A 24,703-nucleotide genomic window follows, 5' to 3' on the forward strand; every position below is an offset into this window, starting at 1 on the left:
ACCTGTCGTGTTGACCCGTGTTCCAATTATAGAATCTACCTCGGATCAGCCTCCTGTAAAAGAAACCCGGTGGTAGTATCTCTATACCTTGGCTCCTGGAAGCTGTTCCTATCTCCACTTCCCTGAATATCCTTTCTACTGGTGCTGGACTGTTGAAATGTATCACTATACAGTCTCCCCTTCTCAATTTTCTAGAACTGCCCAGCCAGGATACTCGACGGACCATGATAACGTTATACACGGCCGTATGTCCTTCTACAGTGTTACGAGACAACCAATGGGTTACCTTATTTTTAAGTTGACTGTATTCCTCTTTGACTCCCTCAAGGAGGGGTGGTACGTTTCCCAGTACGATCACCAATGGGGTAGATTGTGGAGGTAAGTCGATAACAGGGAGGTTTTCCACACATCTGGTTGTCTTATCTATGTTTAAATTTCCCTCATCCTGTGTTAGTAGTGCAGTGCTATTTTTCCAGTATTTTCTATTTGCCCCCTCGGCACGTTCTTTTCCTGTTTCTCCCGTTATTTTAGTTCTTTCGACCTCTGTGCTATGCTCCCTATTAATTAGGTTGCATTGCTCCTCGACTACAATAGTAGGAGTAGGGCGGGACTTTGGTGGTGAGCTCTTATTGGACTCTGTATGTTTTATGGGGTGTGAGACAATGCCCCTAGTTTTCATGCAGGCTGACAGGCTTTCCAATGAATGAGTGTTATCTAAAGTAGCCTTTTGTAACTTTCCCAAGTTCTCATTTATTACCTTCAGTCTCTCTATAAGTGGAAGCATAAATTACTTTAATATCTGTTCCACTTGTGCCACAAGGCCTTCAGGGATATGTGATGCTGGTATAGGGCATTTAGATGGCTGCAGGGTGGCATTGGAGATGGGTATTGTGGGTACGCTCTGCAGAGCATTAAGGGCATTGGTTGATGAAACATTTACAGGGGGAGTTAAATTTGCCACAAAGTTAGATTTTTTGGTTACCTTTGGACGTCTGCCCTTTTGTCGTCCCGCACCCCTCTTTCTTTTCCCGGGTTGTTTGGGGCATGTTGCTGGGATTTTTGGTGTGTGATCAGCTAAGTCATTTGTAGAACCTTTTTCAGTAGGCCCACATTCTATAGATGATATACTGCTGCCTAAAGTGCTGTTACCAGAGGAGATGGTGTTGCACCGAGCTAAACCTGCGCTCACTTCTGGTAGGCTAACCCCACTATATCTCTGGCTGTCTGGTTGTTCGGGAGTTACAGCATTCCTGATGTTACCCAGTGAGGACCGCTTCGAGCCAAGAAGTTCCAAAGATAGCCGCTTTTCGGTGAGGGTTATTTCACGTTCTAGGACAACCGCTGCTCTGGTAATAAAGTTGTCTAATGTCCCGTTGATGCTGCCCCCTATGGTGTTTGGTGTTATCTTCCTCCCCTTCCCAGATCGTTGTGCCATGGCACTAATTATAAGGTCAATTAAATCATAAAACAATTTTTACAGCCCTATTCACGGGCAGAGTCACTCGCCTTGGTTAAAAACACGTTAGAGGGGTGGCCCAGCCTCCTCCGGCCTACGAGGGCCTCAGACGGTCCCGCCCTTGTCCCGGGCTTAGCCCGGCGCTGCCCCCGCACGTACCCACGACGCGGGGGCTCTGCTCAGATTTAAGCGCCTCCTGGCGTGGGAATTGCGGTGGCGGCTTCCTGCCGCAAAGGCTTTTGGGGCTTGTGGTCCCCCCCCTCGCAGCGGCCGCGCTACAGTGGTGAGGAGCTGCGGCGGCAGAGGGTGACCAAACAGCGGGACCAGGAACAGCAAGCCGGTAAAAATTATGCCCCCAAGAGAGTCAATAGAGTATACAGAGACCCCCATCTCATTCAAGACCAACCAGAGTTTCTCCCTGGGCCCTAAATCAAATGCAGACCGCAGGTCTACAAAAATGAGGTAGAGACTGCCCCCCTGCAGGCTGATGGTCTTCCAGTATAACAATTGCAGTCTCAATACTTGGTCCAGGGTTGACAACTTTTCCCTGAACCCAGCCTGCAGAGCGGACAGTACCCCCTTCTCCTCCATCCATGATTGTAGCCTAAGGAGTAGAACACATGCAAATACTTTCTGCGGTATATCTATTAAACTAATTGGTCTGTAATTAGTAGGGAGGAGTGGGAAGCCCTTTTTAAAAATCTGAATTATTTCTGAGCCAAGCCAACTCGCAGGAATCTTCATTCCTTGCATAATTGCATTAAAAAGCATCCAAAATTATGGCGCCCAGATGGATGGTTCTGTCTTAAAAAGGTCTCCAGGTATCTTATCTAAGCCTGGAGCCTTACCCGGGGCTATCCTTCCCAGCGCGCCCTTTATTTCATTTAAGCTTATGCTAGGACCCACCTCACCATCGCGCAGGAAGATTAAATCCCCTTTATCTGTGGGGTAGGACACTAACAAATCACAGCTATTGAGAAGAGCAGCACCGGGCAATTGCTCGTCGGCATATAGGGATTCAAAGTGCTCCCACCTGACTTCCGCATCCAAATTTGGTTCAGTCGCACTACGGGGGGCTGAAGAACCTATATTTACCACTCCCCAAAAGGTCCTCATATCTCTTTCCCCTAAAGCATTTTTCAAGGTGGTCCAATTTTCATCTTCCCACCTCTTCTTAGCTTCTTGTATGGCCGCTTTATAGTTCACTCTAGCTATCCTAATTAGGGGGCGCTATTTACCTTTAATTGATGTTACTAGAGCTTTTTAGGTTTCGCCTGGCGTTTACTGCGCAAGCAGTATCGCGCAGGCGAAAACTTTTGTAAAAAGTATGGAGCTTAATCCCGCCTCTGTCTTCCATTGGCTAGCTCCATAAATGGAGGCTAGCCATTGGAAGACAGATCTGCCCGTCATTGCCGGAGCAGATTCGTGGGCGTTCCCGCAATTTTTACTCATCCCGCCCCTTTAACGTCGTCATTGCGGCGGGGGGCGGTTCCTATTTTTTTTTTGGGACGCCATGTTTTTATCATTTGCCGCCGTAAGATGTCCAGGTGAGTGCGTCCTTGTTTCTTTCTCAACCCTCTTTGCCTCCGTTATTATGCATGTCCCCCTCCCGCTGTCCGTGTGTGCCCGTTCCCGCCCCCCTCCCGCTGTCCGTGTGTGCCCGTTCCCGCCCCCTCCCGCTGTCGGTGTTTGCCCGTTCCCGCACCCCCCCTCCCGTTGTTCTTGTTAAGGAAAGCTTCAAATTGCTTTACCTCTGAACGGGACTTCCCCAGGCCCCCTTGGTCCATCATGGGTTTTCTCTGCCTTTCCGTTCCAGCTAGCGCTTTCCTCTTCTCCTTTCACCCAGATTCTCTCTCGGTCTTTTGCTAACCAGCGTCTTGTCTTTCGTCTAAACAGTTCTTCACTTTGCTTGTGGATAAACTACCTCAGGGCCACAAGGAGCAGTGTTCCGCGACTAGTGTGAAAGAAGGCAGGCAGTCTCAAACATATATAAAGACTTCATTGCAGCGTGTACTCACACCAGGTGTCTGACTGCTTTGAGCAGCAGGCTTCCTAAGGCGCTGGCTGAGCTCATTAGCTGTGTTTGATTTTGGTGCCGCATAGACCCAGTGACTGCCGGTGCATGGCAGGCCTGCAAGGCAGTTCCTTATTGAGTGAGGTAGCTATTGCTTGAGAGCTCAGCAAGGCCCAAATACAGAGCATCCCTGCCCCGTAGAGTCCGTTTTACGCCACAGTTGGACTCACGCTGGATGAGTCCAATTTAACAGCACAGTCTTATCTGTCGCAATCAACTCAGCTGAGCTACGGTCTAGGCCATTCTCCATCAGCTGCAGATGAGTATAGGTTTGTGGAAAACAATTTGCGATTGGATCTCAAAGGTGAGGCAGCAAAGGCCTTAAAAGCCATCGGCATTGCTTGTAAAAATCTGTTTGGTTTCTAAAAAGTAGTAGCCTAGTGTTTAGTATGGTTGCCTTGTCTCTTAGAGCTGTGGTGTTTAAGTAGCGGTGACTGAATACAGGCTAACAATTTTTTTTAACGTAAACCTGCTGTGTATGCACCAGCCCCTCTTAGCCCCAGAGGCAGTATTTGATGGATTGGTGCAAATGCAATGTATGTATGATGGTCTACATGCTTACCTGAAAAATGTAGGTCGCCTTTGCTGTACTCTTACTACTTAGCCAAGCCGCTGCTCCCTTGGAGGCAGGCTGAGAGTCTTACACTGAAGAGAGGGACCAGTGCAAATCATGCATGTATATATGCTTGTACAATGAGCGTGCTCCAAACTGAAAGGCATCCGATTAAACTGTACAGGCCTGTGCTACTTCGTATTTCCTTCCTAGTTGAAAAGTTAACAACGCCACATGCACCAGATATAAGTAGTAATCATCTGCATTAAAATGGTATTTGTTTCGAAATATGCCTGTTAGATTTAGAATATCTGTATTACGTGATGTATAGCCGTATGTTGGGTTTTCTGCAGCTGGTTTGGCCTCCCAGTACAAATCGGGTTTTACACCTCGTCTCCCTGGTTTACAAGATCCTATCGTTCTTTTTGTATTATGGTAAGTAAAAGAAGTTTAAGGATAGTTGGTGTTTTGTTGCTGATAATGATGTTTTATAAGTTTGTAGGTTATGCCTTTCTCAAAATTGTGACACTGGTGATCATGTCTTTGGGATACAAGGCATTTTTTCAGGAGACTAACAAAATAAACTAAGTGTTTTCTACATGCTCCTATTACATACAAAACAGCTGTTAACATGTAGATGGCAGGGCCCTCTTTTTTGAAGCCAAAACGTAAAATAGCTTAATTGTGCATTGTAGTGACCTGACGAATAGGGACCGAGGACACTAGGACCCTGTGGGTCATGAGGGAGGTGACCAGGTCACCAGACACCACATCCGGTCAGGGGACAGGAAGAGGACAGACTGGACGAGAACGAGCAGGGGGACGGACGTGTGTGACCAGCGTCATGAGAAGGAACAATAAAGAATTGTAATTGCACCCACCTTGTGTCCAGCGTGTGCTTGTACTCCACGGTGCCTGCAGCAGGGACGTGACATCTGGCGACGAAGGTGGAAGGACTGCCACGTGTGAAGGACATCGACCGGCGTGATTGAGGTCGGCGGTGAAGAAAAGACGCAAGGAGCTACACGGGAGCCCACCCCGAGAGCGTCCAACGGAGCCACAGCAGAACGCGGTAAGAAGCGTTCGAGGCACAGCGCGAGTGCCAGAAATCAAAGCGCGAGGTCCTCGCGCTCGAGAATAGAGCGCGAGATCTCGCGAGAGCAAGAGAACATCTCGGCAGCCATCGGACAGTCAGGCGGGGAGAGCCAATGAGAACATAGAAGCAACGAAGGGTGCCATCTCAGGGTCAGGCGAGCGAGATTTCAATTGCGAAATCTCGCGAGAAGAGAGCGGCCATTTTAAAAAACAGGACAATAGAAAGAAAGGCCATAGGAATAAACAGAGCGGCCATTCCAGAGTCAGGCGAAAAAGAAAAAGAAGCAGAAAAGACAAGAAAAGGACAAGGTAAGCCTAGAAAAGGCTAAAAGAGACAAGAAAAGGACAGAGAAAGCCTAGAAAAGGCTAAAAGGAAAGGAGAACAACAGAAGAAAAAGAAGAAGAAGCAGAAAAGACAAGAAAAGGACAAGGAAAAAGAGGACACAAAAGGGACACAAGAGGAAAGGACAAGGACAGCCTAGAAAAGGCTAAAAGAAAAGGAGAATAACAGAAGAAGAAGAAGAAGAAAAAAAAGCAAAAAAAAAAAAAAAAAAAAGTACACAAGAGGAAAGGACAAGGCTAAAAGAAAAGGAGAATAACAGATGAAGAAGAAGAAGAAAAGACAAGAAAAGGACAAGGAAAGCCTAGAAAAGGCTAAAAGAGACACGAAAAGGACAGAGTAAGCTTAGAAAAGGCTAAAAGAAAAGGAAAGAGGAAAAGGCAAGAATGGCAGACCCAAAGCCCAGCGCACAATACAGGAGCCCACTACCGTTCAACTTATCGGAGCCACAGGCAGGAATAAGGTGGGAGAAGTGGATCAGACGGTTTGAAAGATACGTAGAAGATACAGATGTAGCAGACGGAAAGAAACGAGGGCTGCTGCTGAACTTAGCAGGGGATGACGTCGAAGAACTTCTGGTGACACTGCCTACCGAAGAAACAAAAACATATGAACAACTAAAAAAATGCCTAACAGCCAAATTCGACCCACAACGAAACATTGACTTCGAACGATACACATTTACGGTTGCGTGTCAACGAGCAGACGAAACACTAGATGACTTTGCGACAAGATTGAGAAAATTGGTGACACATTGTGAGTTCGACAAATTCGATAATGAGCAAGCAATAAGGCTGAGGCTCCACGAAGGCTGTCGCGACACAGGATTCAGGGCAAGAATACTCAAGGAGCCGACGTCGTTGGAGAACATCCTGTCATTAGCAAGAGCAGAGGCGAGAGCGACGGAGCATGCCAAGGAAATGGAAAGAGGGAAGAGCGTTGAAATAGAAAACGCACACTTCACGACAAACAGAGATCGCCCAGGCCGAGGGAAGAATGACTGGAGGGAAGGAAAGGAGACCACGCGAAGGAACATGTTTCCAGTGCGGAATGGGATTTCCTCACAGAGGCGTATGCCCAGCGTTTGGCCAGACGTGCAGAAGATGTGGTGGAAGAAATCATTACGCCAGTATGTGCCATAGTGCACAAGTCAGAGGCGACAAGGAAAGAACAGGAAGACAACAGGAGTCGACAACAAGACACGTCAGGTATGTCGACAACGAAAGGAGAAGTATGTCACGAGGGTCAAGCGAAGAAGAGGAAGAAGAGAAAGTGCAAAGACTATACCACATGTTGGAAGTACACACAGAGCCAGCAGACAAAAGCAGCCGAGGGAAGACAGACAATGCAAAGATAAGAGTAGGAGCGCACGAAGCAGACTTTATATTGGACAGTGGTGCGACATGCAACGTCATGTGTGTATCAGAGTACGAGAAAATGGAAGTAAAGCCGACACTGAGAGCATCCAAGGTAAAAGTGTTCACCTGGGGGGCAAAGAAAGAGGTAACGAATTTGGGAAAATTCACAGAGGAACTGAGGTACGAGGACAAAGTAAAGAAGGAGGACATTCATGTTCTAAAAGGCGAAGCCCCTGGACCATGCCTGATGAGCAACAGCTGCGCTAAAAGGATGGGCCTGATAACGATGACATATGAAAAAGAAAAAGGACATGCCGATAGCAAGCGAAGAGAAGAAAAAAAAATGAGCGGAAAAAAGAACACAGCAAAGGGCGGCCGTAGAAAGAGAGGAGCAAGAAGCAAAGTGGAGGGCGGAGAACAACGATCAACACGAAGAGAGGCTGACAGAAAGAGAGCAGACGGAGGACGACTGAAAAGCAGAAGAAAGGATGATGGCAGGAAACGACGACCAAGGAAGGGGTGCAAGGGAACAACGAGAATACGTAGAAAAAAGTAGGAATCAGAGACTGGGGAGAAGGGTCGACGAGACTGACTCTCTCTCTCTCTCTCTCTCTCTCTCTCTCTCTCTCTCTCTCACTATCTCTCTTTTCTTTTCTCACGACGACAATGAGCAGGAGAATAGCACCATGAACATTTGTTTGCAACAAGGGGGGAGATGTAGTGACCTGACGAATAGGGACCGAGGACACTAGGACCCTGTGGGTCATGAGGGAGGTGACCAGGTCACCAGACACCACATCCGGTCAGGGGACAGGAAGAGGGCAGACTGGACGAGAACGAGCAGGGGGACGGACGTGTGTGACCAGCGTCATGAGAAGGAACAATAAAGAATTGTAATTGCACCCACCTTGTGTCCAGCGTGTGCTTGTACTCCACGGTGCCTGCAGCAGGGACGTGACATGCATGGTGTCGTTTGCAGGGGTGGGTTGCGTGATGTCCCGCTCTGCACAAAAATAATTGCTCTGCCCGATTCATGCTTCTCGTCGACACTAACTCAATCACAGTTTGTCCAGTACTTTAAGTGCCATGATTATACACTCTGGCCATACCATCTCCACCCCCCCTCCTTACAGTTTTCTGTAGCCAACAATTAACTGCCCAAGCAGACCTATCATATCGCTACATCTGCTCCCTATCTAGAAGTAACCCATTCCTATAGCTACAGGCTATCAACTCGCACTATCCAGCAAAAAGCAGTGTGAGTCTTCTAGGGAGAGCATGGTGTGTGAGAGGCAGCAGTGTGAGTCTTCTAGGGAGAGCATGGTGTGTGGGAGAGCATGGTGTGTGGGAGAGCATGGTGTGTGAGAGGCAGCAGTGTGTGAGAGACAGCAGTGTGAGAGACCTTTTATTTATGTTTTGGTTTTTGAAACATAAATAAAACGCATTGTTATCTGCAATATCATTAGCTCAAACTCGCGTAAATACGCGACCTATTGCATTGCAAATGCTATAGGTCTCGCATTTGCGAGAGATTAAGCTATTGGCATTGTAAATGACAATGCCATTCATTTATTTATTTTCAAAACCAACACAAAAATAAAAATTGTCATTTACAATGACAATAGCTCAAACTTTTCAAAAGGCGAAACCATTGCATTGTAAATGCTTGTTTAGCAATGCAACAAGAAGCATTATACCAGGGGTGAGAGGGCAGCTTGTCCTGCTTCATGCGTCTGTTTGGATAAAAAAAATCAAATGCTGCTTTCCCTAATTTAGCATTAATCGTTTCTGCCTGCAGCAAATCTATACCCTTCTCATTAGGGCAACATAAAGTGGACACCTCTACAAGAACAGGTAGCAGGGCTTCGTATAAGCTACTCATTTTGTCCTCAGACTGACTAAAATTTGTCCATCTCACTCTTTTCCTGCAGTTTGAAACCACCAACCTAGAGTCTGAAGGATTTTCAAGATGAGCCAAATCCCCCATGGACAGAGCCTTAAGTTCTACTACTAGCGCATGATGATCACTGTGTAGGCGTGGTATAATTTTAAAATCCAACATCCTATACCAATTGTTTTAAATCGTTTGTTTTTCCACACTGTAATACCGCTGTGTTTCATAGTTTGCTTTCATAAATATTTGTGTGATCTGCTGTTCATATATTTCTCCAAGTAACAGAAACATATTTCAAACGTTCCTTTTAATGGTATTTATTTCGAGTAAACCACCTTTCCGATCAAAGGGGGAATATACATCCTTAAAGGTATTGGCATGCTTTGCTTTTAGAAAAGGCGTTTAGCGCGAACGCTGCACCCTGAAAGTCTTTCTTTGATCTCCATGCGCCATTCCTTTCTCCCCGCCCCGTCGGTTGATGGGAGGAGCCTCTTTACTATCTGTCTGTTTCACTGTAGTGCTTGTACACTGCTGATCGGCACCTGTGGTTTCCTTAGTGCAGTCTCGTGCTTGAAGTAGGAGGAAGCTGACAGTCATGAGTGGTGCCGAGCCCGTAGTGATCGTCTCTGCCGCAAGAACACCTATAGGTGAGCAAATTCTTCCTTATGCTCGTGGGAACACATTCAGTAAAATATACCGTTTCATTTCACCTGTAGGTTGCGATGCTACCCGTAGGCGGTAAGCAACTGCAGTCAAGTTGACAGTTTAACAGCCTGCCGAGTTTTATTTTTCTAGAAAAATAGATGTATATATATTTTTTTTTGTCAAATTGAGTTGCAGTAGAATTGCGAAACCGATTATCGAAGTGATCATATGTCCACTGTCCTCGGTCGTTATTTTGTGTCGCAGCTGTGTGGGATCCATGCCGTTTGATGGGTTGGTACTTTCAGTGGGTGCTGTCAATTGCTTGGGGTTAGAACTATATGATACACGACATGCAGGGCAGTGCCAGTGAATGGTATTAAATGAAACTTTACACATGTTTATGTAAAACTGTAATGGTTTCACAGGCTTCCAAGCACATAATTTCCCAATGAGAACACTTTTATTTTGGTAATGACCTTACTTCAACTTTCCGGTGATGTGGGTTTAGTAACGTGTATTTTGGCAGTCACAACAGAATGAGGGAGGGGCTTAGATAACTTGTTTCCTGCTAACTATGCTCTCTTTATGCCGATTGAACGGGGCAGTAGAACCACGAGACATTGCTGCCTTCTTATTGGCAAACGTGATGTCTGCTTTTTGGCACCAGCTCTGATTGGTTCAGTGGAATAGAACCACTGCACATTCCTGCCCTCTGATTGGACGTTGTAGCCCTGCTGCTCGAGGAGGCGTAATTCTTCTAGGAAGCGTTAATGTTTAGAGTACTGTGATGTTAAGAAGTCCTTATTTTTTTATTTAATGCATTTTTATAAAGCGCGGACTTTACCCGAAGGTGTCAGAGCACTGTACAATCGAACCCGTTACGTTACATGAGAGAACTGTTGCAGAAATAGAGCAAACATAAATAGCATGAATAGACTGTATAAGCAAAAGTAAGAATAAATATGACAACTTTTACAATGACTAAAGAACTTCCTGGCGAACAATAGCAGGCCATAGAATCAAAACAACGCAGGCAAAAGGAACACAATTTCAAACACAGTAAGCACAGGATGTATAAGCAAAAATATAAACATATAAATAAAAACCTCCTGTGATCCTGGGCAAATCACTTAATCTCCCCGTGCCTAAAAAACAAAAAAAAAATGAATGTGTGTGAAACGTAACTTGTGCTATGTAAAGCACTCTGATACCTGATTCAGTTCGGGTCTAGTTCGCGCTATATAAAACTCTACAAAAAAAAAAAAAAGTGACAAATTTACAATGACTAAAGAACTTCCTGGCAGGGTCTTAGGAGGAGGGAATTAGTTCTGAAAGAGATTTGAGGTCCGCTTTGAAGATCTGGATGGAGGTGATGGCACGGAGCGAAGGAGGAAGCGAGTTTCAGGTTCTCACTGCATTACCTGAGAACGATTGTGCCAACAGTTTTTCTCTTTTGAAGGAGGGGGGTTCAAGAAGGAACTTTTCGGCATTCCGAGAAGGTCTTGAGCCTCCAGACAGTTTGAGTTTATTTGCCAGATAGCGAGGGGAGGAAGAGTGCAAAGCTTTGTGGGTGATGCACGCTGTTTTGTAGATAGCTCTAGGCTCGATGGGAAGCCATCGGAGAGAAGACAGGATAGTTTTGACACAGTGATGAGGGGGGAGATTAAGCAGAACAATTAAAACTTGCTGCAACTTTTTCAGGGAAGTTATGTTGGAAAATATTTGACTCAATTTTTCGGTCGTTCATATATATTTTTATTTGGCAATTATCCATTAAAAATACAACACACAATTAAAAGTCAAGTATACAAACAACAAGCCCATAAAACTAAAAAAAATCCTAATAGAAAATACCATAGGAGTTGAGCCACTCTATAGGAGAGTTCTTAATTCATCAATCAATCAATCAATCACTGCATTTCTAAAGCGCGCTATATACCCGTGAGGGTCTCAAGGCGGGGGGGGGGGGGGTGGTGGTGCTGCTACTGATCGAAGAGCCAGGTCTTGAGAAGTCTTCTGAAGACCAGCAGGTCCTGGGTCTGTCGTAGGCTGGTAGGGAGAGTGTTCCAGGTCTTGGCGGCGAGGTAGGAAAAGGATCTGCCGGCGGCGGTGGTTTTCCGGATACGAGGAACTGAGGCGAGGGCGAGGCTGGCAGAGCGGAGGCTGCGGGTGGGGGTGTGGAAGCTGAGTCGGTCATTGAGGTATGTAGGTCCGGTGTTGTGTAGCGCTTTGTGTGCGTGGATGAGGAGTTTGAAGGTGATCCTCTTGTTGACGGGGGGCCAGTGTAGGCCTCTCAGATGGGGTGTGATGTGGCTGCGTCGGGGGACGTCGAGGATAAGTCGTGCCGAGGCGTTCTGGATTAGTTGTAGTCGTCTCAGGAGCTTGGTTGTTCCTGAGTAGAGGGCGTTCCTGTAGTCGAGTCTGCTGGTGACGAGGGCCTGGGTGGCGGTTTTTCTCGTGTGTGGGGGATCCATTTGAAGATCCTGCGGAGTATTCGGAGGGTGTTGAAGCAGGACGCGGAGACGGCGTTGACTTGCTTGGTCATGGAGAGGGCGAAGTCGAGGATGACCCCCAGGTTGCATGCGTGGTCGGTGGGTTCCGGGGCAGTGCCTAGCGATGTGGGCCACCAGGAGTTGTCCCAGGCTGATGGGGTGGGTCTGAGGATGAGGACCTCCGTCTTGTCTGAATTCAGCTTCAGTCTGCTGTCCTTCATCCAGTCGGCGACGGCCTTCATTCCTCATTGGAGATTGGCTTTGGCGGTGTGGGGGTCTTCGGTGAGGGAGATGATCAGCTGGGTGTCGTCGGCGTAGGAGATGATGTTGAGGTTGTGCTGTCGTGGGCGAGTGGTGCCATGTAGATATTGAACAGCGTCGGGCTGAGGGAGGATCCCAGAGGGACGCCGCAGATGATCTCGGTGGTTTTTGAGCGGAAGGGTGGGAGGCGGACTCTCTGGGTTCTGCCGGAGAGGAAGGATGTGGTCCAGGCCAGGGCCTTCTTTTGGATTCCGGCGTCATGGAGACGTGCTGATAGGGTGCGGTGGCAGACCGTGTCGAAGGCTGCTGATAGGTCCAGGAGGATGAGGGCGGCTGTTTCTCCCTTGTCCATCAGGATCCTGATGGCGGCGATGAGGGCGGTGTCGGTGCTGTGGTTGCTGCGAAAACCGGATTGGGAAGGGTCCAGGATGTTGTTGTCTTCGAGGTGGCGGGTTAGCTGTTAGTTGACAATCTTCTCTGTCACTTTTGCCGGGAACGGGAGCAGGGAGATGGGCCGGAAGTTCTTGAGGTCCTTGGGGTCCGCCTTGGGTTTCTTCAGTAGGGCGTTGATCTCGGCGTGCTTCCAGCTTTCCGGGAAGGTTGCTTTCCCAAAGGAGATGTTGATTGCTTTCCGGAGGTGGGGTGCGATGGTTGTGCTGGCTTTGTTGAAAACGTGGTAGGGCAGGGGTCGGAATGGGATCCGGAGTGGATGGAGTTCATGGTTTTGATGGTGTCTTCGTCGCTGATGGTGGACCAGGCGGTCAGGCGGCTGGTGCGGGTGGAAGTTGCGGGGTGGTGGTCTCGGTGGTGGGTGCGGGGGTGTCGGAGTTGAAGCTGTCGTGGATGTCTGTGATCTTGCGGTGAAAGAAGGTGGCCAGGGAGTCGCACAGGTCCTGTGATGGTGGAATGTCGTTGGTGTTGGAGCTGGGGTTGGAAAGTTCTTTCACGATGCTGAAGAGCTCTTTGGTGTTGTGTGCGTTGTGGTCTAGGCGGTCCTCTTGGTGGTCCTGATGAGTTGGTGGTGTCTGCGGGTGGCGTTCTTGTGGGCTGTGTGGCTTTCTGGTGTTCGGTCGTGGAGCCATTTCTTCTCCAGCTTCCGGCAGGTGCGCTTGGATGTCCGGAGGTCTTCGGTGAACCAGGCGGCTTTCTTGTTGGTGTGTTTAGTTGTGGAGATCTTGAGAGGGGCGAGGGTATTGGCGCAGTCGTTGATCCACTGTTTGAGGTTGGTCGCGGCGGTGTCGGGGTCGATGGGGTCGGTGGGTGGTCTCAGGGCAAGGGTGGTTGTCAGTTGGTCCTTGGTGACCTTGCCCCAGCGGCGGTGTGGCAACAGTTGGGTGCGGTGGTGGGTTTCTTGAAGGTGACGTGGACGCATCTGTGGTCGGTCCAGTGGGGTTCGGTGGTGTGGTTGAAGGAGACATGGGGGCTTGCGGAGAAGATGGGGTCCAGCGACGTGGGTGGGGGTCGTCACGAGTTGTTTCAGTCCGAGGTTGGCGAGATTGTCGATCAGGGCGGTGGAGTTGGCGTTGTTGTTGTCCTTGAGGTGAACGTTAAGGAGGATGTAGTCCGTGGAGCCGAGGGCGTGGGTGCTGATGAGGTCGGTGATGGAGTCGTTGAACTGTGGTCGTGGTCCGGGGGGTCTATAGACGAGTGTTCCTCTGAGGGTCGTTTTGGGGTCGGTGTGGATCTGGATGTGCATGTGTTCGGCAGTGGTGAGGATGTCGTCGGTGTTGGTCGAGACTCTGAGGGTGTCTTTGTGGACGATGTCGATTTCCCCCTCCAATTCCGTTGACGCGGTCTCTGCAGGAGATCTTGTAGCCTTGTGGGATGGCTATGGCGAGGTCTGGTGCTGAGGTGGCGTTCAGCCAGGTCTCTGCCAGGAAGGTGACGTCGGGGGCGGTAGAATCTAGGAGGTCCCAGAGTTCGATGGCGTGCTTGCGAGCGGAGCGGGTGTTGAGGAGGATGCATCTGAGGTGGTTGGGTTCTCTGGTTGGTGGTTTGGTGGGCTGGATGCTGGTGAAGCTGCAGTTCCGGCAGGTGAAGGGCCCTTAGGTGTGCTTCGGGATGGCCTGGTAGCAGGGGTGGTCTCGTCCGGTGTTAAGTGCGTGGAGGGTGCTTGAGTCGTAGTGCAGTCTGGCGTTGTGGCGGGCGCGGGGTCCAGGGGTTCCGTCACTGGGCGCGGTCCAGGCGTGGACGGGCGCAGATGTGCTTGCCTTCGGTGTGCGTCCGCTGCGCTTCCGCGCGGCGACCTCCATAAGAGGCGAAGTTTGAGGGAGGAGCAGCTGGGAGGCGGGAGCGTGGCGGCCAATTGGCGTGGGCACAGGACACAGTAGGCAAAAGGGGGCGGGGACGCAGGGGAGCGACAGCGGGGAGCGGGGGGGCACAGAGGGCACAAAGGAGCGCAAAGGAACGCCTGAGAATGTAAGAAACAACAAAATACAAAATAATGCCAAGGGGAAGAGAACAAAGCAATTAGCGGTACAGTGCAAAATGCAGTCACCAGGGGCGAGCTCCCGGCAGTGGCAGCAGTGGGGCGGAGTCACAGGCACACAGGAGGAGCCGTGCGACGTGTAGAGCGGCCTGGGGGTCAGGTCACAATCACTGCCGCGCGGCGACCTCCATAAGAGGCCAAGTGGGAGGGAGGAGCAGCTGGGAGGCGGGAGCGGGGCGGCCAATGGGCGAGGGCACAGGACACAGAAGGCAAAAGGGGCGGGGGAGCGGCGGCGGGAAGCGGGGGGGGCACAGAGGGCACAAAGGAACGCCTGAGAACGGAAGAAACTGCAAAATATAATGCCAAGGGGAAGAAAACAAAGCAATTAACGGTACAGTGCAAAATGCAGTCACCAGGGGCGAGCTCCCGGCAGTGGCAGCAGTGGGGCGGGGTCACGGGCACCCAGGAGGAGCCGTGCGGCGTGTGGAGTGACCTGGGGTCATCACCCAATAAGGAAAAAATCACTTATATACATATGCCTTTCTACATACATGCATGCTTCCAGGGTTCAAAAGGGGATATTCTCAAGTATTGGTTAACATCAATTTCCTTCCCCCTAACCATTTTGAATTGGGAGAGCTCGAGACAAAGCTTAAGAGTATTGCGTGGAAGATGGACGACATGGAAATTATATGCACTGCAACAACCTAAGGGTGCTTAGTATACCTGGAGTCCAAGAGGTTGACGGCCCCATGGGGTATATAGTCCATTTATTTAGGCAAGCATTCCTGCATCTGAATGACTGGGACATTGACAGTCCGGTGCAGAGGGCGTCCCTACGTGCAGTGCAGCCGGTGAGTGCTTGTTAGTCTTCTGCTGCGCATGAATGTTCTGTAGTCTGAGGTGGTATGGCACTTGGCTGCTGTTTACAAAGCCATGTAGTCTTGCGTTGGCTGTGAGAACTTTTTACTACAAAGCTACAGCTGCAGCCTCGGCCCCTGGGATTGTCAGCCCTGTGGCTGTTAATTTAGGGCTCCGCGGTGCATAACATGGTGATTCCCTGGGGAGGACGGTGTCTGCTCATGATAATGTTTTTGTGTCTATTCACATATAATTGAACACAAGCTCCTATACGTTGTCAAGAGGGTGCTTTGTTCATAAGCAGGTTGTGTGTAAAGTAATAACACCCTTCGGCTTCTTGCTATATAAACTAATATCCCTTTACAATGCTCTAACAAATGTAAAGTGACCCCTCTCCCGCCCGAACAATTCCCACCACCCATGAACATCTTACGTCAACTTGACATCTTCTGTTTTTAGGTCAAGCCTGGGCAGCGCGTGCGCTGCTGTGCGAGGCATGCTGTATTAGAGTATGGACTTGAAGCCCCGCCCACTCTCTGCCCATATTTGTCATTGGCTTGTGTAATTTTCCTTCGTAAATGCTGGCTTCTGATTCGTTACTAGGCTTGTTAGACCCTCCTTAGTACAGCGTTGTCTTCATTTGTAACCTTCTATGAGGACTAGCCCTTTTACTTCTGTTATTACACAGTATGTCTGTAAGCACTATTTTCTTTAATGAGTTTCTCCTACTGCAGGCACAACATGCTTTCCTGCAACATTCAGCACGCCATGCGCCCTTTCACTTTTCGAGGAGCCCGGGACGATGGGGGCCGCTTCCTTGAAATGAAATAGGTTTCGCATTTACAAGAGTTTGAGCTAATGGCATTGTAAATGACAATGCCTTTTATTTATGTGTTAATTATCAAAACCGATAAATAAAAAACATTATCATTAACAATGCCAATAGCTTTAAACTCTCACAAATGTAAGACCTATTGCATTGCAAATGCTTGTTTATCTTGCTTTGATTTTCTCCACTCCGGCTTAATGGGTTTAAGCAAAGGGGAATTGTTACATGTTTACCCAGAGTATCCTCTGTCTCAGCATGTTTGCAGCCATTGCAAGAGATTTTAAACACTATCTATTTCAAGCAAACTAGATTCATATCACTGTCCGTCTTTCATAAAGTCTGGTTGCATATTCATACCCCTTTACACTTTTCAGGTTTATTTGTCTTAGGGCTTTAGGGGTAACCCCAATTTTTACTGATTATTCACAATGGTTACACGCCGCTCTGGCAGCCCGTGGGTGTGGAGAGTCTCTGCCAGATATTCCTTGAGTGTACTTCAGAGGTCTTTTGGTGTACATAGGTGGGAGTTTTCCTGCTTTCAGGGCCGGACTGGCCGTAGCAGGTGGGGGCCAGTTTAGTTACCAGGGCGGGCAATATCGGCTCCCTGTAACCAAATCGGCCGAAACCGGCCCTTTCAAACAGCTCGGCCGCACCCCCTTCTCCCAGGGTTGGATTGGTAACGCAGGCACTCGGGAAGTGGCCTTAGGGCCGGTAGCAGAGTTCTAGCTTTGGGCTGCTTTTTTGGTTAGCCTGGGGGCTGTCTGTGCTGTTAGGATGCCGCCAGCGGCCCAGTGGGTGCATGTGGCCTTTTACGGGCAGATGGGTGGAGGTATCACTCCCTTTCTATCGCTGGGCTGACCCATTAATTTATGCTCATTGAGCGGGGGACAGGAGGGTTGAGCAGAAGTGATCTCACTTGCATTCATGTTTGGCTTAGCAGTGTGAACGAATATGTGCATTTTTTTAAATCTAAGTGAAGTTAATAAAACATGTCCCCCACCCCCTTTCTTTTCATACAACTTTGCAGAAGCAGTGTTTTACGGAAAGGCAATACGGAAAATGTGGGCCACTTTTTTCCATGTGCCCAGGCAGATTTTTGATCCCAATCCAACCCTGCCCTCTCCCCCTTGGGGGGGGCAGCCGAGCAGTTTGCCAGGGCCCGTTTTGGTAACCAGTCCGGCCCTGCCTGCTTTCTTCAGCTCACAGACTATCTTATTCGCCTCCCCGCTAATAAGTTCTCCACGGACAAGAACCCATTCTTGCATTAGTTTTGCAGATGGCCTAAACGAGGTGTCATTGATACCTTTTATCAGAATCTTTTGAATAATAGGCTGCATGAGCATTAAGTGGTCGAAAAAACTGGTGATTATCATCTCTTTGGAAGACATTAGTCTTTGCAATCCGTTTACTCAGAAGTCTCTTAATGTATGTTGTTTTAAGACCCATTCAGTCAAAATTCTTATATTTATTTTACACCCTATCACTTATTTAAAATGGGCTGTAGGGGTACTCTGATCTGTTTTCGGTGCAAGGGTTCAGATGCCGATATCACACGTCTTTGATACCTGTCCTGTTCTGTCATCCTTTTGGGCAACCTTTGGCGATAAATTGAACAACTTTCTGCAGGTAGATGTTAATTCGGAATTGAATTTAATTATTCTGGACCACTCTCATACTATACCTTACCACCCTGCGGAAATCTGGCGTAATGAAACATGAGTGCCACCCTGCAAAGTACTTAGTGGCTATCCACCATGCTCCAGACCCAGTCAGGAGCTCTCAGGCCAGGGGCCTGTCACCTGTGCACAATGCAGAAGAGGGTCCCTTGGAGCTCAGGAGACCCCTCTTTGGAGGGGCTATTGTTATGCCACTGCATTACAGTCGCTAGGCCGGTCATCATTAGGACTTTGCTTCAAGTGAACTGCAGGACCCAAAAGCTTGTTGGCTGTACTTTATCTTTGCTTTTAGACTGTAGTTTACTTTTATTCAAAACCACCCAAACAGACGTAAATTGTGTCTGCTATGGCAACCAGTTAGGGAACAGCTTTCTATTTTCCCGCCTGGCTTCCTACATGACAATTTAGGAATTTCTAATTTGTGTTTTCACTTTCACTTTTGGTTGGATCATTCATGTTTGTTCGATATTTATGATAAAATATTTTTTAAGACTCATGTAATCTTGTCTATTTATACATAGATTTGGATTTGTAATTATTTTGTCATTTTTATAATCTTTTGATACTTCCCAATAAATAATAGGGAAAAAAACATTGTTTAAACTGCAAGTCAAGCGTTTCAGTGAAATCCTTATTGGAGCCACCGATAGAGAAGATTCAGTTGGTTAAATGATATTCTTTTTTTTTTCCCCGCACTAATAGTCTAGCATTTCTTACAATTTGCCCTTTTATCCAGGGAGAGTATTTCTAACTCGATGCCTAATAGATAATGGCATGGCCTTTCAGATTAGTGCAATGGTTGGAGCTTGAAATTTCCCCAATTTGTCCCCAAAACACAAATCTAATTCACTTTGAGTGATCCTTCAAATCATTGTTTCTTTTTTCTTCACAAACACACTTTTTCAGCAACCACTTTTCTGCACCTGACCCCCTTTTCTATTTTCTGTAGACTGGTGTGATGGGCTCCGCTCTGGGATCTAACACAATCATATTTCTTCCTGATGCGGCCAGCGTAATTTTGATTTGTCCTTCCCATGTACCTATGCTTTCCCTCTGGTCCTCCCTTTGTACTCTATCTCTGCCCAAAAGTATTATACAGGCTTACTTTTGTGACCTCATTTACGCACATCAGCCATCCATCATTTCCTATAAACCCACAATTTATCAACCAGTTGCAGGAATCCACCATCACCTCCACCACTTTACCATTGACATGGATAAGGCACTTAGTAAGACCCTTGCGTTCCTCCATTTCTTCTCTCACAATGAAAAAACTTTAATATTGAGTGATCCTCTTCCACACTTGCATCTTCTACGTGGTTTATCTTATTACCACTTTTCTGTAAAGCAGTTCCACAAGATTCAGCACTAGTTCATAGAGAGAAAGGATTACTCATTATGTGCAATGAGATCAACAATGTGTTTTTGATTTTTTTAAGTTTAAACAACACCTGAGTGAGGATTTCTGGATTATGTGTATGAAGTACTTCTTTGTGTTGCGTTATGTAAATCATTTTTGTATTTCTTCTGGTATCTTGTTAAGAGAGAGGTGTTCTTCTCCCCCCTCCCCTCCTCAGATGACTTTTCTGCTGTACAGTTGAGCTGAATTTCATTTCATTTTTTTCATTTTTAATCTTTATTTCGGCTATTTTTAGCCATAAAAGATACATTATAACACAACACATTATACATAATAATTGCCGAATCGATTTAAAGCAAGAACTGTACATTTCAGAGAATAAAACTTGCATTATACTAGATAACACAATCAGATGGAAGCAGAAACTAAACATTCCAAACAAATAGAAATTATGAACCATCCCCGTTAAAAAGGCATGAAGATGAAATCAAATATATTACAATTTCCATCTCTAACACATCTAAAATCAACCTGGCCTGTGTCAGATATGCACATGTATATTATCTATAGATCTAAGGCCATGATTTTACGTGCATACCCAACATTCAAAACGAATCTGCTTAGACAAAACACAATAAGGCGTCTGGTGTCAGTCTTAACAATCCTATATGCTTCCTGGTATGCACGAATGCCTAAGGCTTTACACAGAGGTTTGATCCATTTTTTCCTAGCATGTTCATAGGCAGTACAAAAGAACAATATGTGGATATCATCTTCATTTAGATTTAAATCACAACATGTACAATTTGTACTTTTTTTTTTCATAACCGTAACAATTTGTACTTTTTGATTGACCTTGGATCTTGTCCCATTTAGCTAGTACTACTTTTGTTTTCAATATACCATATCTAAATTTTAGGTACAGGCTTTTTGCTTGGGCTGGTTGTATCTCATTTAAAAATTCCTCGAACAATGGAACATTCTTAAAATCAAGAAAACAGCGAGTAATGGACCCACAAGAAAGATTATTTTGGTAGTGGTGTGTTATATAAAACCAGAATCGATTCTTGACCTCAATCTTACATCTTTGCGTCAAGCTTGCTGGGTCATCCCAATAATGAGCAAGGCCTATTCGATGCAACCAATGGTTAACATGATTAAGCCATGAGATTGTATTATAATCATCCAAACTCCTGACTTCTATAATACCTTGTCTATAATCTGTAAGTTCAGGAGTACTCCAGATTCTGACCCAAAACAACAGTGGCCTAAGTAATGCGATATGATCCGTTCTTTTCATGTTTAAATCCAAAAACAAGGGTACAAGGGGTGTACGTCTGGGCATCTTCAATAACCTTCTAAAGAAATTATTTTCACAGTTCATAAAGATGTTACCTGCTTTTATGCCCCAGAGTTCTGCTCCATACAAAGCACCAGACTGCACCTTAAATTTGTAAACTTCTAGTGCTTGAGATATGGATTCACTTAAACTGGCCCCATGGCGCTTTAGAATAGGTAGAGAGCTCTGATTATATATGGTTTTGCTCTTTTCAATTTGTGTACTCCATGAGGTTTTTGAATCTAGGGTAACACCCAAATACGAAAAATTTGTGACCAGATGACGCCTTTGGTTATTTAGGAAAAATTGTCCCTTAAAGGTTTTATGTGGATTTATAGACATACATTTGGGTTTTTTCGCATTTATTTCAAGACCTTTAGAGTCACAATATGTTTTAATAGGGTTTGAAGGCCCATGGGCGTTTGCAAGATCAGGATAGTCTCATCCGCAAATAACAGGGATGGGACCCTCACACCATTTAATTTTGGTGAGTCATTGACACACCTATCTAGGATTTCTGGGATGTCGTTGACAAATAAAGAAAAAAGTGTAGGGGCCAACACACATCCTTGACGAACCCCGCGTCTGATAGGTATGGGTTCTGTTAATTCCCCTTTCGGGCCCCAGCACACTCTAGCAAAATTATCATTTAATCTTACCAACTGCCGGAGTATACATGTGGGTAAACCCATTGCAAATAAACAATCCCATAAACGATCCCGCAAAACTAAATCAAAAGCTGCCCTAAGATCAACAAACGATACATAAATATGTCCTTTTAACAAAGAGACATATTTCCAACAAATGCAACAAAACCTAAAAACCTGATCTATCGTACTTATCTTACGTCTAAAGCCTGCTTGAAACTTGGTAAGAATCTCATTCTCATCAATCCATGTTTCCATTCGATTTAAAAGATGCCTAGAAATTTTTTTTGCAAAATGTCTAAAAGACAGATGGGGCGGTAGTTAGAAGGGTCATATCGATCCCCCTTTTTAAAAACTAATATAATTTCTGCTCCCTGCCAACTGTGTGGTAGTTTCCCACCGGCAACTATTGCATTAAAAAGCTTGTTTATGTATGCCGCCCAAATGCTGGTCTCATGTTTGTACAAATCCCCTGGTATTTTATCTAAACCAGGGGCTTTCCCATTTTTCACAGCATTGAGTGCTAATTCGGTTTCCTCGAGACTAAACACTACAATATTAGTTGACGTTTCCAACCATGGTCTATTTATAACCTCGGGTCTATTTACAACCTCTGCACTATCAGGGGCCTTATACAAATTGGTGAAATGATCAACCCAAGTTTGCTCATTAATAAACACGTCATCCGGTGATCTTCCTCCTATATTCTCATTAGCAACAAGTTGCCAGAAACCCACATTATCCTTGAGTTTAACAGCTAAAAGCATCTTCTCCCAACATTCCTCATCCCATGCAGTTCTTGCCATTCGCTGCACTCTCTTATACTCTTGTCTTAAGGTCCTAAATAGTGTTTGTTGAGTTACTCTTTATTGCCTCTAGAAGTTTACTCTTACAATTGCGACATTCTTTATTATACCATTGCTTCGTACCAAAGGAACTAGTTTTGTTCAACCTTTTTTTTATGCGGCATTTTCGTCACAATTGGTACCAAGGCACCAAAAAAATCAATATGTAGGTTTATGAAAACCTCACCCTCTACTGGTTGGACTAAGTGTTTATCAAAAGTAGCCGCAAAGAGTGAATACATACTGGATAATGCCTCCTTATTACTTAATAAATTAGCCCATTTAAGTGATCTCCTATTATTACTGATTAGAGGGCCAATATTGATTGGATTATCCAAAGTATTATTCATCACAGTAAACCTAGAGCTAGGAACTAGGCTATTATGCATTGACAAACGCAATGGTCGATGGTCACTCTCATATCTATGGTCAATTCGAAATCCAATAAAAAATTCCAGATGTCAAAAGAGACCAAAATGTAATCAATCCGACTTTGATAGTTGTTTTTTACATAAGTTGGTGCTTTTAGAGTCAGACGGAAAACAACCATTACAAGCCCTTAGGCCGTGTACTGCTACCAAACTCATAATCTGAGTAGCTAGTGTCGTGCAACTCACCCCTCTATATATGATAATGGGGGAATGTTGTTGGCTCCATCCTCCTCTGAAAAAACATCACCAAAACCTATGATCGGTTCGAAATTACAATTAAAATCACCACATACAATTATACCAGTAGGTGCCTCTACAATTTCAGTAAGGAGTTTATCCAATTTGTTTAAAATTTCAGATTCCTTTGCTAACCCACAGGCGCGATTGTAAACATTACACAACACAATACACTTTCCGTCATTCAGCTTAACTAAAAGACCCAGTATATCAGCAGAATCTGTAGTTAGTTGAGTAATTTTTACCTCCAGGGAAACACTAATCCAGATTGTAAGCCCCCCCGAAGGTCTCCCCCTAACTGATGGAATTGCCGCGATATTATAGGTCCTGTAACCCATCCTATGTGGCATTTCAAGGGACCAAGTCTCTTGGAGCAGGCAAAAATCACAAGAATCTATATATTTGGCCCAATCTGGATCAGCGAGGTTTTTAGCCAAACCAGCTATATTCCATGATATTAAAATAATACTTTCTAGTGTGGTTGCTCTTATCCCTCCCGATACTGGTTTTACCCTTACAGGAGCTAACCCCTGATTCATGACCACATTGTTACAAGCCCCCAATATGGACCCAGCCACAAAAGGAAATGGGCTACCAGTTGACAGCCCCGGATTCAAAATACCTCCAGTTTCCAAAACTCCCTCCATAAGGTTTGACCTAGATGGTATTAGGTGTTGGGTCAATGACTCATCAGCAGGGATGGACAGGATGGGCATCGATAACGAATCGTAGACTCTGTTACATGTAGCGGAAACTAAAAGGTTAGAATGGGTAGCACCTATGCTCTCCTGCAAGGATTGTAATAATTCCTGTCCCGTTTTACACCCACCCACAGTAACCACTGTTGGAATAGTATGGCCAGCTATTTGCTGGTCATCCAGTGATCTTCAATCGCAATCATCTAGCCCAGAGAAGATGTCATATCTATTTACTGTTTCCAAAGGTGTAAAAGGTCTCAGATGTTCCATCCTCCTATTCGAGTTTCTAGTAGACCTAGATGGTACCTTATTCCACCCAAAGGGGTCTACGACTGGATGATATTGTCGGGGGTTCTAATGGGAACCCAGAATTGATGGAAAATAAGGGGGGAACAATCTGGTTAGGAATCTGGGCACCAGTGAGGTTGGGGGGGAAAGACCAGGGACCTAGGATAAAAATAAGTCAGGGGGCGTGGTATAATGGTATTACCACCTCCACCCTGCGGCCAATTCAGAATATAGGTTACTGCTCGGGGATCTCGAAAGTTAATCACTATCAGATCACCATCCGTGTCCTTAACCCTACTGCCCAACCATGGGAGTCGTCTAACATGCACTATGTCACCTTCGATGTCATGTGATAGTGGTCTATATTGTGCTAACCAGTGCATGATCTTATTTCTAAGTTGGAAATATCCCTCCCTCTTATGGTTTGGTTAGCTAGGTACCCCCGTCAAAACAACTACATACGGGGCCGCTTCTGGGGGCAGTTCTACTTGGGGTATTCTACGGGGTGGTGGCCTGGTATGTCTAGTTGGTTCTCCTTTTGGTTGTTGGAAAGCCCCCTTTGGTGGTTTTGCAGATCCTGTCTGTACAATATTTACTGGTTTAGGAACTGTGGTAGTGATCTGTTTGGGTGGAACTATTTGGTTTGTAGTAATAGTTGAGGTAGTCGGTTGGTCAGAATTTTTAAGGACACTAGGAGTACACGTAGACACCATAACTGGTGGTTTCAAAACCCCACTCCCCACAACCTCATTTAAACCATGATGATTATTAACTGCCATTTCAATTACTTCGAGTTTTTTCTCCACCCTCCTCAATCTCTCAATAATAGGTAAAATAAATGATCTAATTAAATGCTCCATATTATCGAGTGAGGCTACTGGAGAATTATCCACTTG

At 46.1% G+C, this 24,703-nt stretch overlaps 2 protein-coding genes across 3 annotated transcripts in view; both read left to right on the forward strand.

Annotated features, from left to right (window-relative positions):
• LOC144763405 (uncharacterized) overlaps positions 1-9,114 on the forward strand; it is a 78,863-nt gene extending 69,749 nt beyond the window's left edge. For both annotated transcript variants that reach the window (XM_078648978.1, XM_078648979.1), the window contains one exon: positions 8,808-9,114. In XM_078648978.1, coding sequence (XP_078505104.1) covers positions 8,808-8,849 — 42 coding nt within the window. In that variant the 3' untranslated portion in view covers positions 8,850-9,114. The remainder of the gene's footprint in view (positions 1-8,807) is intronic.
• Positions 9,115-9,240: 126 nt separating this feature from the next.
• The window catches only part of ACAT2 (acetyl-CoA acetyltransferase 2), a 249,170-nt gene continuing 233,707 nt past the window's right edge, over positions 9,241-24,703 (forward strand). Inside the window, exon 1 of the mRNA XM_078648977.1 lies at positions 9,241-9,417. Coding sequence (XP_078505103.1) covers positions 9,366-9,417 — 52 coding nt within the window. The 5' untranslated portion in view covers positions 9,241-9,365. The remainder of the gene's footprint in view (positions 9,418-24,703) is intronic.

The sequence above is a fragment of the Lissotriton helveticus genome, chromosome 6 (genome assembly GCF_964261635.1).
Source record: "Lissotriton helveticus chromosome 6, aLisHel1.1, whole genome shotgun sequence".
NCBI lineage: Eukaryota > Metazoa > Chordata > Amphibia > Caudata > Salamandridae > Lissotriton > Lissotriton helveticus.